General features: G+C 33.0%; 1 protein-coding gene across 3 annotated transcripts in view; it reads left to right on the forward strand.

Annotated features, from left to right (window-relative positions):
- The window catches only part of LOC118185970 (uncharacterized), a 166,643-nt gene that overhangs the window by 112,013 nt on the left and 37,539 nt on the right, over nucleotides 1-17,091 (forward strand). For 2 of the 3 annotated variants that reach the window (XM_035355944.2, XM_085824355.1), the window contains exons 2-4: nucleotides 6,931-7,155; nucleotides 10,016-10,314; nucleotides 13,019-13,291. In XM_035355944.2, the coding sequence (XP_035211835.1) occupies nucleotides 6,931-7,155; nucleotides 10,016-10,314; nucleotides 13,019-13,291 (797 nt within the window). The remainder of the gene's footprint in view (nucleotides 1-6,930; nucleotides 7,156-10,015; nucleotides 10,315-13,018; nucleotides 13,292-17,091) is intronic. The other variant, XM_035355945.2, reaches the window with a different exon arrangement.

Genomic DNA, 17,091 nt, shown 5'->3' on the forward strand with positions numbered 1-17,091 from the left:
GCTTAAGAGACTGAGAAATTTAAAAACACTAAACTCATTCTTTAAAAATCCATCTTTCTTGTTTAAAAATCTAATTAAAATAATTGAAATATATTATTTTTGGTTAAAAAAATCCAACTGGCATAATTAAAATAATCTAATTGTTTAATAATCTAATTCGTGTATTTAAATTGCGTTACTATAATTAATAAAAAATATTTCTGTCTTCATATGTTACGTTACCTGTTACAAAATTCTTTTAATTTATATAGTCCCACTTTTTTTGGTAATATATACTAAGTCAAGGCTAAATAAGAACTAAGCGACTTTTCGATATGTCTACTTATGCAAACAGGAGCGTAAGAGGGATGTGAAAGACCCTTTTATTAAGAACTCAAATTGTTAAATAAAAAGCTCTCCATGCTATCGCAGAACATCAATTAATAACGTGGCTCTTCAGCAGGCGGAACATGCTGTGATTAAAGCAATCTCAAACCCTCACTTAAATACGTGCGAACTAAAATTTGCATTCTGGCAGGAAAACGGGTAGGGAGAAGTGACACTAAAGTTGCATAATATAAAATAACTGATTTATTTAATAGTATAATAAACACCTGACAAACGATTAAATTTATATAAATGCCATACAAATTCTTTGTAGACACTCGCTCTTCTGTAAACAGATCTACTCAATTTTCAGTCGAAACAAATTTAGAAATAAAAATTCTACGAAACTAAGTTTACTTCAGGATCGATACTATTATATAGATTTTTCTCTCCTTAATACGCCTAAGGCTGATAAAAGATTTGATACTTAACATCTGTGTTGGAATTTTTGCTTCTGTGATTTGCTGCTTTAAAAGTTTCATTCCCGTTTTCGTCAGTAGTTAGAACCGGAAGCATATGCGAACCGGAAATCGGTCATTGGCTAGCTAGATGATTGGGAATAACCTCGATGCACAAGTGTTATGAATTCGGACGGCTGCAAATTGAAAGCGGTGAAAACGGGAGAAAAAAAGTGTTCATTCGGCCATGGTTTTGAAAAGGCGGTTTGTATTCCTTTCCACATAACTGCTTGCTTTTCTCGCTTCCATCCACACTGAGTTGCTACGGCAACAGTCACGTGGTTCGCTGCATAACCGCAGAACTTCGTTGACTTTTCTCTGAATGAAGTTTTTTTCCAAACTGATCAGTGGGATTTTAAAAGGCTCATTTCTTTTAACATCAAACTTTATTTTATGTAGCTTGTTTGTGCAACGTTAAATGTATATATTTTCCACGTGAAATATTCTGACTAGTTCATTTTATTTATTTATTTCATTAATTTTCTGTTTTTAATGTCATGGCGAAGTAATTGAAATACTCATCAAAAAATGCTTGTTCGAATACTTAGTGAGCTCATTTTCAAAACATTTTATTTATTTATTTATTTTTAGGAATAACCTTTCGAATACTTTTTTCGTAGGTCTTAATAAGATGATCCAGTTCACGTGTGAGGAAAATGAAGCCATTTCTCTATTTTAGTAATTGATATTTAGAAATAAAATTTTAATAACAGAAGTGTCCGAAGATAAATGTAGGCCATTCTAAATCCTTTTTTTTTTTTTTCCCATATTTCTGTAATATATTCTCTATTTAGCTACATGTCTAGACAAATGGTTATAAATATTATACTTTTTTAGATTTTTTAAATGTAATGCGTGTTGATACATAAATATTTAAAGCTATTGGAATCGTTTTTGTGGAGTTCTTACAATTCATTTGAGATCAAAGACTTTTGAAGACTTGTTAAGAACATACTTTTTTAGTTGTTATTTGTTCCTTCCCTCTTCCCCTTTGTTTCCGAAACATTGCCTGATAGATTTTGTTTTTTAGTATGAATGACATTACTCATTGGACTTTTACAGATTTTAATTTTGACTTCACGCATACACAATAAGACGAAATGCTTTATAGGTGATCTGTGCAATAGAACTTAGAGAAATCGGATTTTTGATTAATCTAATTTCCTTCCATTTCTTTCCTTCACTTTCGGTTTATCTAAAGTTCGGCTGTATTTCTATTTTTCTGTTTTCCTTGCTTGGTCGGCTGATCTAGCAATATTACTAAGAGTTTAAAAAATAATTTTGTCGGGGAAAAAATTCTTTATTTAAAACATGTCATATTTTTTTTTGTATTATTATTTAAAAATGCATTTTATAAAACCCTGTTTATTTCATTTTCATATTTATATTTCAGAATTAACCTTTAAAAAAACTTAAATTTTGCTTAACTTATTTCTGTTGTCATTGCTGTTCTTTCCCGTGAAAATCGTTTGACGATCATAAGCCGCTGAAACATCCAGATATTTCAGTTCAGTGCTCTTTCATCGATTTTTCAGTGAATTGTGTAGCGGGTTTATTATACCTAAAAAAACATTTACTGAAGTTTTATGTTTTTGTAATTTATTCTTCGAGATTTTGGCATCATCGCACCTTCTAGCCGAACAAAACCGAAATTATTTCGTTCTGTAAGCAGAATTAAAGCAGGAGAACTTTCTGCTTCTATACACAGTGCTATGTTTGGCAGTTTGCTGTGTATTTGTATTCAAGATGATTCATTTTGTTTGCATAAATCTTTAGTGGGCACCACATGGCTTCCTTGTGTGGCCTATTATTTTATACACATTTTTTCCTGTACTTCATTTAAACTATTTTTTCGAATTATTCTAACTTAATTAACCGATTCTTCAAGGCAAGTTCATAATGACATCAAAAATTTTGGAATTAAATATCCGGGTCCATTTTTGTTCTACGAAAGTCAAACTTCTTGTGTTTTAATTTTTTTCATAACGAGTATAAAACTTTCTCAAATATAAATTATAGGAACCGGGAGACTGCGTTTAAAGATAGAATTTTTTTTTAAAAATTTGCCCAGACTTGAATATTTTGGCGATATCATTTCTGTAAGCAAAACTGGCCGGTCTTGCAGATTTCTTTGCTTCTGATGAAAAGGGGCTTGCACTTGTTTGCCCTCGAAATCAATTGATTAACTAAATCAACTTATGTTTCACGCTGGCGAGTTTCTCTTCTGTTTTGACGAATTTACTAATACTTTATTGCTGGTTTGTTGCACAAAGTGTAATTTTACCACCTCAGTTGAAATATCACCGCTTGGTATTGAATGTTACTTGAAAATACATTCAGTAGAAACGGAAACTTGAATAGGCCATTGTTAAATATCAAAACATGGTTCATAGGAAGATTTTTGATTAATATGTTTCTTAATGTTTTAATGTTAATATATTTCGTAATGTTTCTTAATAACAACATTTTGAATTTTTGATAATTCCATAACTATTGCATGCAGATTAATTAACGGCATAAAAACCTTAACTGGAGCATAAGAACAGCCTAATTCAATAATTTTTTAAACAACAACAACAACAAAAAAAAAAAAAAAAAACCTCATACAGCCGAATAACATAGTGGATGTGTATATATATACAGTCGATTCCGGTTAATCATATCCGAACCACATCGGGAAGCGATCGTTTTGGTCCTAATAACCGGCTGGTCCAATTACACGAGCATGTCCTAGTTGTAAGGAAATATCGATGCAAAGTTTCAATGCATTTCCTCGCATCCTGTGTTGTCACTTGCACCAACTTATTAGCGGCATCATCATCATCATCACTTTCTTGGTCTTCCGATGGTGGTGTGTGTTTTGCTGCAACGATTGCAGCGTCATAATCTTCATTTTCATCGTAGCCATTGAAGCTCATTGTCGGTGGATAAAAATTCTTCGCAATTTTGTACCTGTTGAAGTTCCCCATGTCCGTCATCATTTTCACTTTCAATGAGCATGTCCACATCCATCTCCAAAACCAAGTGCTTAAAGCCAAAACGAGGAAAACAGTTCTGAATTGTCTCACTGCTCACTTTTCGCTAGCTGTCGGCCACAAATGTAAGATGTTGACCACTTCGCTGGCTTTTGACGATGAGGTCAGTAAACTTTCTTCAATTGCAAGGATGTAATTAACCAACCTTGCAAGTTAAAGGGCCTTCAGATTTTTGATGATGCCTATGTCCATTGGCTGGACCAAAGCTGTGGTCCTGGGAGGTAGAAATTTCAGTTGGATGTTCTTCAAGTAATCTAAATGAGGATGTACTGCACAATTGTCAAGAAGAAGCAGAATTTTTTTCAATGGCGTTGTAGCTCTCTGTCCCAAATCTTCAGCCATTCTAAAATGTTCAGCGGTTATCCACGCTGAACATTGTTCGCATGTGGTATTCAAGATGATTCATTGCAGGTGTTCGCATGATACACAATTGGTAAACTGTCCATCCTAAGTCCTTTAAGGCAGCAAGGGAGCCACAGAGTGCAACATGTTTGTAACTTAACGAGTGGTCCAGTGTAGCACGATAATACAGCCCAGTTTCATCAGCATTATAGATGTCATTTGTTGAAAAATTTTCAAGAAACTCGGGCAGTTTTGTTGATTTCCATTTTTCCGCATCTGCACTGTCAGCACTTTCTTTCTCGCCATGTGCTTTCTTGAATTTTATGTCATGTCTAGATTTCCATCGAGACAACCAACCCTCCGTAGCTTTTTAGCGAGTTGCTCTGCCTTGCATTTTAACATAGGGCCGCTTACTCGCACAGCTTGTCCAGTAACTTTAATCATGAGTGACAGGCGGATTCCTTTCAGGTGGAGCCGGACACTCTGTTGTTCATTTCTTCAAAAATCGGAGACGGAGTGGGACTAATAATCTCGCTGGCAGCTATGGTGGCTCTGTTTTAAGAAAGGTCAAAGGAAATGGTGCGTTTGTTCACCTCCCACTGGTTTTGCTCTTGTCATGCACTTTGAGGAATTCCTGACCTTTGATAAAGCATTCTCCTGGGGAGCGCAGCTACAAATCCTCCCATATGTCGCGGATCACCTGTACATCCGCTGAACGCGGCCGACTTGTGGCTTCTGTTTCTTATTTGCTCTCACGTTTTTTGGTTCTATTAAACAGAATTTTGGTCCAAATAAGTGAATAATACCAGGCTTATGTACATAGGATTTGTTTGGTTTCTTTAGGATTCGGTCCGAAAAAGCGGCTGGTCCGATTATCCGGTGGTCTAATTAACCGGATTCAACTGTATATACTTTTGTTGCAGCCGATTGCAACCAAAAAGGGAGGTGCACAAGTACATGTTATAGCAGACCTTTATGCAAAATTTCAACACTCTCAAGCTACACGTTTTTTGAGTTATGCGGGATACATACATACGTACGTATAAGTACAATACATACATACGGACGTCACGAAAAAATTCCTTCTGAATCCATTTTAAACCCATTTTGCAATCGATTTCGGAACGAGAGTCCTTTATTCTGACTTTACATACAGATGTCATGCAAAAACATCGTAAATAACAATAACATTCGATAGCGGTCAAAATGGATTTTTCCATTTAAGTATGATACCCGAAATTTTTCGCGATTATAATACTTCCCTTACTTCGTACAAGGAAGTAAAAATTAAGCGAACGAAGCCGAGTAACAGAGTATATATATATATATAGCCGATTCCTACATAAAGGGAGGTGCACAACTATATGCTATAGTAATGCCATATACAAAATTTCGTTCTGAGGCTTTTGAGTTATGCCAGATGCGTGCGCACAGCCATCATGAAAAAATCTCTTCTGAATCCATTCTAAATCCATTTTTAAGCCATTTTGAGAAAAAGAGGCTTTTATTCTATCCGTACATACAAATATCACGCAAAAGCGTCGTTCAGATGGATTCGAGAGCTGTCGAAATGGGCATTTTCGTTGAAATATGATACCCGAAATTTTTCGCGATTGCGATACTTCCTTTACTTCATACAAGGAAGTAAAAATGATTATCACAATTAATGGTTTCATATTGGCTAAACTAGTGCTTGTTATTAAATTTGTAAGTGGCACCATGTAAATATTAATTATGGCTTTCACTACAGATTTTGCAAGTGAAGATAAAGTTGAGCTTTTTATGTTTAATTTATTAAAGCATGATGAATATTTTACTAATTAGATTGTAATAGATTTATCTGTATTCAGATGTAGATACTAATTAGATTTATCTGTATTCAAGAATTTATATCAACCAAACACTTCCACTTAGTGTTGAATCATGAATCAGTTTTCCATACAATTCTGTTCCTTATTTTGGGAAGTTATATAATTTGAAATGTATGCTTAGGATCAATATTAAAGGAAGCAGAGCGTGTACTTTTTAAACCAGTTAGTGTAAATGCCTTGCAAAAGTATTGGGCTCTTAAAATTTTGAATAATAAATGTGATTTATCCATTTTTTCATTTTATCTTTAAATGCTATATCTGGCTGATGTATTTTATACCTTACCTTACTAATAATTTTTATGAACATTGTTATCATTGAAAATGTTCGTAATGTATTATGTACTTTGATGCAAGGTAATTGTTAATGTATTAGCTGACACTGAGTTTTTTTATTATTTAATTTTTTTGGGAGGTGATGCATATAGCTCTCTGTTTTGGCATGATGTAGAGTGTTAAAAAATACCCTGGAAATTTCATTTAGATGAAAACAGCAAAAAAATGAAAATTCATGATTTTCATGTTAAGATGTTATTAGAGAAAAAAATATAACTCTTTGCATAATTGTGACACAATTGCAATGAAATATCCAACCTTAACTTTGGATAATTATTATTACATTTAATATAACTAGGAAGATGCCAGAATCTTTTTTATTGTATAAAAATTTTACCAAATGTTTTGCAATTTTTTAAACATTTTTGTATTTTTTCATCAAATCTTTTTCTAATATTTTTAAGGGAATATTGTAACCTCAGATAAGCTTTTGCATAAATTGATTGATTTTAATTATATCATTATGATATGTTCTTTATTTGATAAAAATACCTTTCTTTGATATTTACAAGTTTTTCAATGCAGCTTATTCCTGTTTTCGTGCAGAGGCCCTCCTACAAAGTCGGCCTTTACCCGAAATCCCTGGCCTGTTGGAGGATGCATCTGCTGGTCTTCCACTAAGTGTTGAAACTGCATCACGATGGATGTCCAAAGAGAATCTTTTACTCCAAGAGGATGCCGACCCTCAAGTGTTTGTGGCTTTGTATGATTTTCAGTCTGGAGGAGAGAATCAGTTGTCTTTGAAGAAAGGTTAGCTATGAGTCAAAGCTTTATTTTTGTTTTGGAATAGCAATGCTACTATTTATTTTAAATCATTAAAAGTTAAACTTATATTACATAGAACTGACGTATTAATCAGTAGACTGCAATATGCTGGTAATAATGCCACTCACAGTTCTGCTGTCTTAAGTGCAGAGTTGGAAATTTATCTGTAATTCTATTTTCCTGTAAGTTTTTTGGCAATCCTAAAAACTACCATATTTGCTGGCATATAAGATGCACCCCCTTTTTTATACACATTTTTGAAAGATAAAACTTTATTACTGATTATTATAATGATTTTAGAGTATTTTAAATATAAAGTAATACAAATACAAAGTAGTTCTTTCTGAAAATACTCAATCTATCTGGGAAAGAACACCTTTTAATCTTTGTCAAAACCTAAACACTCATCTGCAGAGTTAAATGAAGAGCCACTTGAAAACTCTTTTAATCAGCATGTGAGTCCTCATATAACAAATTGTCCTCTGTACCATCCAGTGTATTACTAAAACCACACTTCTTAAATGATTTAACCACTGTTTCTATTTTCACAGCATCCCATGAAGTTTTGACCCATTCACACGAAAAAAATCGCTAACTCCGAATAAAATGAGTATCAATGTATAAGAGGCAATATTGACATATAAGACACATTCCGTTTTTCAGACCTATTTTCAGAGAAAAAAAGTGTGTCTTATATGCCGGCAAATATGGTATTTATTGTAGTTGGAATTTATTAGAAGCATGTGTAAGCTTGATAACATGGTATCCATGCTGGACAATTTTTTCTTCAATCAATTTTTATTTATAGTTACAATTATAAAGACAATAAACAATATAATATGAGCTTTCATCAATATTATTATTATTAGAAGTTTATTGTCAATAATATTCATATTTATTAAGAGTTAGCAATCTGTGTAATTACAACTGAAGATTAACCCTGTGGTGAGGTAACATTGTCATCATCTGTTAGTAACTTTGGAAAATGCAGTGCTGTGGAAGCCTCAGTGTGTTTAAGGTTGATAGATGATCTTGGGAATTCAGACTGCTCCCTCAGGTACACCTTGTTTTGTTTGTCGATAACCCAGCACATTTTGACTATATTACACTTATAAATCGCTGGTAAGAAAACTTTTGATCCATTTATATAAGTTGCCAGGAATGTCACAGAAAATCATTCTTTTAAGCAATCCAGCTCTCCAAATTTTATCAAAAGCATTTTTGAAATCTACGAATACAGCAAGGATACTTTGCTTTCTCCGAAAACCATCCTTTATCTCTTGAGATAAGCGAACTGTTTAAGTTCAGCATGTCTTCGAAAACCTGCCTGCCTTTCAGAAGTAACATCATCTTCGTCCAACACAAACAACACTCTGTTAGCAACCAATCTCTCAGTTAATTGGCATAAAATGTTTGTAAAAGAGACTGTAAGAGGGCTTTTAATAAAATACAAGTTAGTTTTCAAAATTTGATTCATAAAATATCCAGTATTACAATAATGTACACAAAAAAATATTTCTCCTGGAATGGATGTGAAATTGTGTGATCTATTTGTGATATGTTAAAAATCCAAGCTTTTAGAAGAATGCATTTTCCTGCTTTTGAGAATTATAATGTGAATGTGAATAATTAAAATGTGAAAATTATCTTATTTTTAACTAAATTTCTTAGAAACACTCGAATTAATTTGTTTCACTTAGGAAAACTGCTCATTAACTAAATTAATTTAATAGAAATGCATATTTTTATATAGGGTAAAAAAAATGCAAGGGACTTAATAAGAAATTGTGTTGGTTAGAGGTATCTCTTTTCTAAATTCTATAACTTCATAATTTATGCAGGTTAGGATATCATATTTTCAAGTTTTTAATTTTTCATTTGTATAATGCTGACAGTTTCACATCTGCAGCAGGTTACTGAAATTATCTAAGAATGAAAATTTTCTGAAGCCTTTGTTAAGTTTTACAGTTACTTTGGTGCTACTTAATTTTCACGCCCCCAGTCCTCATGATGAATCACCAGATTATGTAAAAAATGGGAGCCAAATAAAGAGCAACCATAACATTTTCACTTTCAACTTCTGTTTGTTGAATTTGATGAATAAACGGACAAATATTCAGTGCAATAATATACCTGAAATAAATCCAATAGTAAAGAATAAATACAATTACAGGTAGTTAAAGTAAATGCAATAAAATAGTCAAAATTAACGAGAGCTTTTGCAATGAAAAGGCAATGCTGGCAGGGTACTTCCACAAACAGTTTGTGTGTGGCGGGTTATTCCGTAAAAGTGGTAAGTGCTTTCCTGTTCAGGTTCCAAATCTGAAGCAAGAACACTAATATCAGCATTTTTAGACCATACAGTGGAAGGATCAACATTATATTCAAATTGTGAGCAAGCCTGCAAATCAGACAATCTCGAAATAAGCTGATTACAGCCATTTAACTGTGAATCACATGTTTAATTTTGTTGATCCAAGAATGGGTGCTGAAATTATCAGCCAAAATGTGGAAAGATTCTGGGGCTCTGTTAAATGATGAAACAAAAACAAAAGTGTACGGCTCGACATCAGAGTTGTATCTTTCAAAATTCATGTGGTGGAAATCCTATGTGAAAGGTAAGCTTTTTTACGCTTATTAAAAGCAGTTCTGAGAGATGACAGCTTGGCGATAATCTTGGTAGCATTTTGATTTGAGCCATGAAAATAAATTAGTACCTTTACTTCTGTAGTATATTTAATTGTAAGGTCTGCAGCATGTCATTTTTTCTTGTATGAAAAAAATTTTCAGAGTTCATTAAGAATAAAAATACATCTTTATTTGGTATTTTATTTCTAAATTGCAGGTGAACAAGTTCGAGTTCTGTCTTATAATCGGACAGGTGAATGGTGTGAAGCACAGTCGAGAACTTGTCAGGTGGGCTGGGTGCCAAGTAACTACATCACTCCTGTCAACAGCTTAGAAAAGCATTCTTGGTATCATGGGCCCATCTCTCGTAATGCAGCTGAGTATTTGTTGAGTAGTGGCATAAATGGCAGCTTCCTGGTCAGAGAGAGTGAAAGCAGCCCCGGTCAAAGGTCTATTTCACTGCGGTATGAAGGAAGAGTCTATCACTATCGTATCAGTGAAGATACTGATAGCAAGGTAAAATAACTGTTTTGGGTATTTTTGAATTTATTAAGATTTAATACATTTTTCATGTTCAGAAGTTAATTACACACTGAATGTAACAAATTGTCAGTGCAAAATTCTAATTTGTGTAAACTTTACTGTGGACCTGTCCAAATATGGTACAAGAAACTATATTTTGTAAAACATACTTTGTGTCTATAAGAAAGCATAATTTCTATGTTGAGTAATTCACTAGTTGTGATTTCTTATATTCTAATTTTCATAATATATAAATATAAATAAATATGTATATCAAAATAAAGTGCGTATAAAGTTCTCTAAATTAAAAACTCTTAAGAAAAGGAAAATTCGAATATAAAAGAGAACATACTTCACAAGTCATCGATATGTATATAAATGTGCTGATAATCTTAAATATTATAGTAAAATTCAGCATTAATAGATTTTATTTTTAGAAGAGTTTTATTAATGTTCAGGGAACAGATTTATTAAGAAATTACTGGAAGCTCATATGCAGTATACTTTTATCATACACGAAAGAAACATTTTACTGAGCTCATGGCAACTCTCTCTCTGTCAGTTAAGTCATCTGCAGAACAAGTCCGTTTGTTTGTCCCATTATCATCTAGTAAAACAGTTAACCCTTTCGCAACGGCGCACCTTTGTTTAAGACGCTCGTGTGGGACGGAAGGGAATCGAAGGCAGTCACTGCATGTTGAAAGAAATGTTTAATAAAGTATACAAATAAATATTAATCTTTTTTTTTTTGTAAAATTTGATACCCTTTAGATCATAATTGCTCTTTATTTCATAAATTACGGTTTCATATTTTTAACTGTATAATTTATGCATGCCATCTTACCAGATTTAAATTGATGATCTATAATCCGGAATCGCTGAAGTCCCGATGAGTCCTGATTACAGACCTTGTGCTGTAGTATATGTATTTTTTTCCAATGCTAGGCTCTAACCAATATAGGCATTGGCCACTGTTAAGGCCAGAAACAGTGGTCACTTTATTATGGTAGGCTACGGTTGCCTCTCATGAATGGACAGACTGTTTACATCCATGCATTCTCCAGGATTCAAAACTGGGCCCTTCGGTATGGCAGTCAAAGTCACCAACCACTTTCCTGTCTAGGTATCTCTTACTAATATATAAAGGGATAATCACCAATTATGTTATTTAGTAGTTACTGTTCTGCTACTTAGTATCCAGGGTAATTCATAATTATATAGCCTACAATATAATCAGCAGAGTGTTTTTTTTTTTTTTTTTTCCTCCATGATTTGGACTTAATGCCTCAGTTTTTAATCTGGTAACTTTTGAAATCTGATCTCTGTTTTGACTTTTGAACACTTGCGTTCTTTTTAAATGTGGCATAGATTCTGTTTCAGTATGACAACTGTTCATATTCATGAAACTGAGTAGTTTTAAGATACCCCAGCATTTCTAGAAGATTCAGAAAAATTGACTATTAGAAGTTTGAAAATGTTATGTAATGCTAATTTTTATTTATTTATTTATTATTAATTTTTAATGGTGGGGAAGATAAAGCCAATGCTTCAAAAAATTCTTTTTCATTTCTTCTTCTTCAATGGCCAGGCAGCCCAGAGCGGGCCCTTGCTTTCCTCAGAATCGAATTCCAAGCTCTTTTATCTCTGGCCATGGACATCCACTTGGTTATTTTTAAAATTTTTAAGTCTCTTTCCAAACAGTCGAGCCACCTCAGTTTAGGTCTCCCTCTTTTTCGGGTGCCGAATGGTCTGGCTAAGAAGATATTTTTAGTTACTCGATTTTCATCCATTCTGCACAGGTGTCTTGCCCATTTAATTCTCTGAATCCTTATATATTTTACTACATCTATTTCTTTAAAGGACTTATAGAGTTCAGAGTTAGTTCTTCTCCAGATATTGTTACATTTTATGCCACTCAAAATACTTCTCAAAATTTTTTTTCAAATACAGAAATAATACTTTTAGCTTTTTCTGTCATTGCCCAGGTCTTATCAGAGTATGTAAGAATGGGTCTGATTAAGCTTTTGTAAATTAGAATCTTCATTTTTCTGCTAGTGAAGTTAGACTTCAAGTATTTTTTTAGACCGAAAAAACATCAGTTAGCATCTGTGACTCTACTTCGGATCTCAGGCATTAAATCATTGAGAGTATTGAGAATCATTAATCCTAAATATTTAAATTTGCTAACAGTTTCAAATTTGTAATTCCCAATTTCAAAATACGGGCTGCTGTTATTACCACATGGCATGTATTTAGATTTATTTTGGTTGATTGCTAGATGCATTTTGCTGGCTGCAGCATCCAGAGATGTAAAAGGCCTCTCTAAATGACTCGGGAGTGCGTGCGACTATGTCAGTATCGTCAGTAAACGCAAAAATCTGAACAGAACTTGTTAAAGATAGTTCTACGAGTAATAATGTTGGAGCCTTTTATGATTTTTTGGAGGGCAAGGTTAAAAAGCAAGCAGGCCAGTGCATCACCCTGTCTGAGCCCAATAGGCAGAATAATCTTTCTGAGCATGGGCTCAGAAAGATTATTCTGGATATAAACCCTAAGTCATTTTTATTTACATTATTAATTATAAGTTGTAATTTTCATTTTTGTTTTATTTTTAGATCAGATCTAAGAAATTAATTATGTTTTATATAATCTTTTGAAGTTTCATTTGCATTGATTTCACTAACTGCCTTTCTGACAGGTTTTTGTGACTGCAGAATGCCGGTTCAATACTCTAGCAGAACTTGTTCATCATCATTCAATGCATGCTGATGGTTTAATAACTCTCCTACTTTATCCTGCACCAAAGCGTAACAAGCCTACTGTATTTGCTTTGAGCCCTGAACCTGACGAATGGGAAATAGACCGCACTGATATCGTCATGAAGCATAAGCTAGGTGGTGGCCAGTATGGTGATGTGTATGAAGCTGTCTGGAAGCGATATAATGTTACTGTTGCTGTGAAGACATTAAAGGTTTGATGCATTCCATGCAATTTTTATAGTGTCTAGTTTAAAAATTTTTTGTTTTCTAATACTTCTTATATTTAGCTCATAATTTTAAATGTAGTTTTTTGTAGATGGCTCTAGAAATCAAAATAGTACTTTTCTGTTAAAGTTATGCAGTGCATTTTCAGCACCATGTGGGTACATTGTGGCTTATATCTTACCTATGACTTTGGTTCACTATTTAACCTTTAGCGACAGCATGTTGCTGAATTAAAAACCCTCTACAGATGGGTGTGTCATATATACATACATCATATACATTGTTGACCTTGTGTCTGTGAAGTACATTCTGATTCTGGTGATTCGTTTAGATGTATGAGAAGATGATATAAAGTAAACAAAACCCAGCTGAAGTGTAGTTGGTTTCACGTGATATAAACATTGAACAGTTTCCGATGCTTCAATTTTTTTTTTTTTTTTTTTTTTTTTTCCCTGGAAAGATTGGGAGTGGACCTGTTGTTTTAGATACTCTAGTTTGTATTCAGTTTGCATCTTCGTTATACAGCAGGCGTACCTTTTTTTTGCACCAGGCAAGAGAGTTGAACTAATAGTGCGATGTCTAAGATAAAGAAATTTTTAACGGAAAAAGAGTATTCAAATTGTAAAACCCGTGAGTGACTATTTTGACACCAAAAACTCTAGATTTAACTGAGAATACCGATTTTTGATACCGAAATTTTCTCAGAAACTGAAATGGAGGTTTGTTTTGCTTTCACCTCACCATCCAGCAGAGCAGTGGCTACTGTTTCACGAATTCAATCTGTTAAGTAATTGAAGCCTTATGAATTCATAGGAATTGCAGAAGTAAACTTAATTCAGAGTTATGTGAAAAAAATTGATTTTTTCACCACTTTTTTGTAATCTAATTATCATGATAGTTGAAAAAAACTAATAATTTATATGAACAAAAGATGAATGAAAATCCATCTTTCATCCAAAATCAACATACTCCTCTAGATCTGCCTAAAACGAGATGGATTCCTAAGTTTATTCTGTTGGGATGGAATTAAAAAGTTCAACCTGAAAATGTGTTACATAACTAATAAAATGATAGCGACTAGATTATCATACACGGTCTCCTTTCTGAATCATGTATGCTATAATATTTGATCATATATTTTATTACTTTTACATATGTTTAAATATAGATTTAAGTAAGTTTTTTACATTTCATCAAGATGAGTCGAATAGTTTGTTTTGCATTTATATTTTAGTTAAAAATTTTTCAGAATATCTTCATATTCTACATTTAAGATTATATTATTTTTAAATATCATTACAGAAAAAAATCAAAACAGTTTATAAAAACATATTTTTAATGAAAATATGTGTGTGACAAAACATATTTTTAATGAATATTGACTTTTTTTAAAAGTTGGGGTTAGTGATGCGAAATAGCCCGTCTTGCGAGATCGGGTACTGAAACAGCACACTGTCGCCAAGGTGAGTTGCACTAAGCAGCCTGCTGTCACATAAGAGGATTAACTGCTGATGCTTATATGATATACCTGCCAGGAAAGAGTTAAAGAAATAAAGGAATAGGAGCAACAAGGAGACATTTTCTAATTTCATGACAAAAATCTTCTAAAAATCAATTGGAGAGGAAGAGTTATTTTTTTTTTTTCTTTTGTGAAAAAGCTTTAACCAGTTTCCACAATTTATAAATTTTAATGTTAAGATTAGATAACTGGGAATTAGCACACAGCTTTCTTATAATTATTCCAATTGACCATTGTCGCAAATGTCCTTTAGGGTCAAACTGAGGTCCTCTCGCATGGAAGTGAAGCATGGTACCATCAGGATGGGGGGAAATTGGCTGGGTGGGAAAGGTGCCTGACTGGTCATTAGAACTATATCATATTAATTAAAAGTGTTATAGGCCATTTGCAAATGCTCAAAGACAGTAAGATTTGAGCTAAGGCATTTAAACATATATAAACATAAAAATATGTTCACCATAGGTAAAATAATGTAGTAATAAAACTTTTTTCTCTTTTTTAGATTTTATTTTAAAGTATGAGTATTATTTTAAATTTGTGAATCTTTTATTCCTGCTATTTAATTTTAAATAATGTCTGAACATGTAATATATCAAAATAATAGATGAAGTATTATCAACAGACAGACATACAGGTGAGAATCCATTAACTCCAAACCGTGTTGTTATAAAGGCATGAAAACTTTTTAACATAATATCAAATAATGTCATCATTATGAAAAACTTGTTCTATGTGCAATAGGATTAGAATTATGTAAATAATGGATTGGCAAGAAAGTAATTTCAATTTGCACAAATAGTTAATGTTATGTTTATTTTTGTTATTTTTTTGTCAATCTTAATATTAATTTTTTCCCCCTTTTGAGGCTTGGCAGCTGAATTGCAATAGAAACAGATTTTGTGTATTTTTAGTTTGGAACATTAGTTTGCAGTCGATTTTAACATAGGTAGCCCCCCTCCCCCCCAAAAAAAAACATTTTTGACATATTTTTTTATTTTCATAAGGATAGAAAAAGTGGCTGAAACTGGCAAAAAGATAAGTGCAGTTTATGCTGTTGATTGCTTAACAGAACGCATTTGTCAGAATTGATTTAAAAAAATTGTTCTGGAGATTTTTCACTTGAAGATGGCCAGCATTTTGGTTGACCTTCTGAAGTTGATGATGACAAAATTAAAGCCCTATTTGAATCGAATTGTCATGCGAGAGATAGCAAACTGTTAAATTAATTACACACAACAATTGAAAATCACATAAGATATCTGGGACTTGTTAACCCTTTGCAGCACTGTGTGTCTGGTCTGGACACACCTAAAAATTTCCTTCTGTACACACAGAAAAATTGAATGAAAAAGGATTTATAAATTACTATAGGCTACTCTGAACCTTCTTTATTTATAGTAGATGGCAGCTCAACACAAACCAGTCCATATATTTTAGCCACGTTTAGTTTTTTAAAACCCTTATTTTTCAAAGAAATCTTCCAGATTTTTTTTAGAGTATAAGAGGAATTGTTTGAAAAGAAATAGGTTATTTTTTTGGCTGTATGCTAATCTATTTATTCTATATTAGTTTTAAAATTTTACCTTGAAATCTTGCCTAAAATCAAACGGCAAACCCTATGTGTGCCGAGACCGGGCTCACCGATAATCTAGGACAACTGAGTCTGTATTCTTTGTTTCTCCGCATCTCATTGGTCAGGTCATTGACAACAATGCTCGTTTCAGCACTCTTTTCGAAGCTCTATTCAATCAGTGTGCCCACTTTGGGCACAACCTCAGAATTAAAAGATAAGTGCTATCTTCACAAAATTTTACTTGTGTACCTAGGCCTAATTAGACTGCCTACCCCCTTTTTTTTAAATCAAAACTCCGACTTTAAAAGGTAGCATGCAGGAAAGGGTTAAGAAGCTCGATATTTAAATTCACTGTGTTAAGTGAAAGAAATTCACTTAACACAGTGAATCAATACTTCTGATACACATTTCAAGTGAACTGCAATCAACCCCCTTTTTTTAAATGAATTATCACTGATGATGAAAAATAGATCGTCTACAATAACATTAATTGAAAAAGATCATGGTCCAAGCATGTTGAATCAGCACAAATCATGCTGTTACATATGGCTTTATTGAAAATATCAATCCAAACATATAAAACAGCTCAAGTATCACACATGGACAATGATAAATAATAAAAATATTTAAACAAGAAGGGAAAAAACATAAGAGATGTAGTCTACAGGGAGTTCACAAAAGCTTTGGCATTCCAA

Source organism: Stegodyphus dumicola, chromosome 9, assembly GCF_044657685.1.
Source record: "Stegodyphus dumicola isolate Sdum_Otavi_A_Nest chromosome 9, ASM4465768v1".
NCBI classification, from domain to species: domain Eukaryota; kingdom Metazoa; phylum Arthropoda; class Arachnida; order Araneae; family Eresidae; genus Stegodyphus; species Stegodyphus dumicola.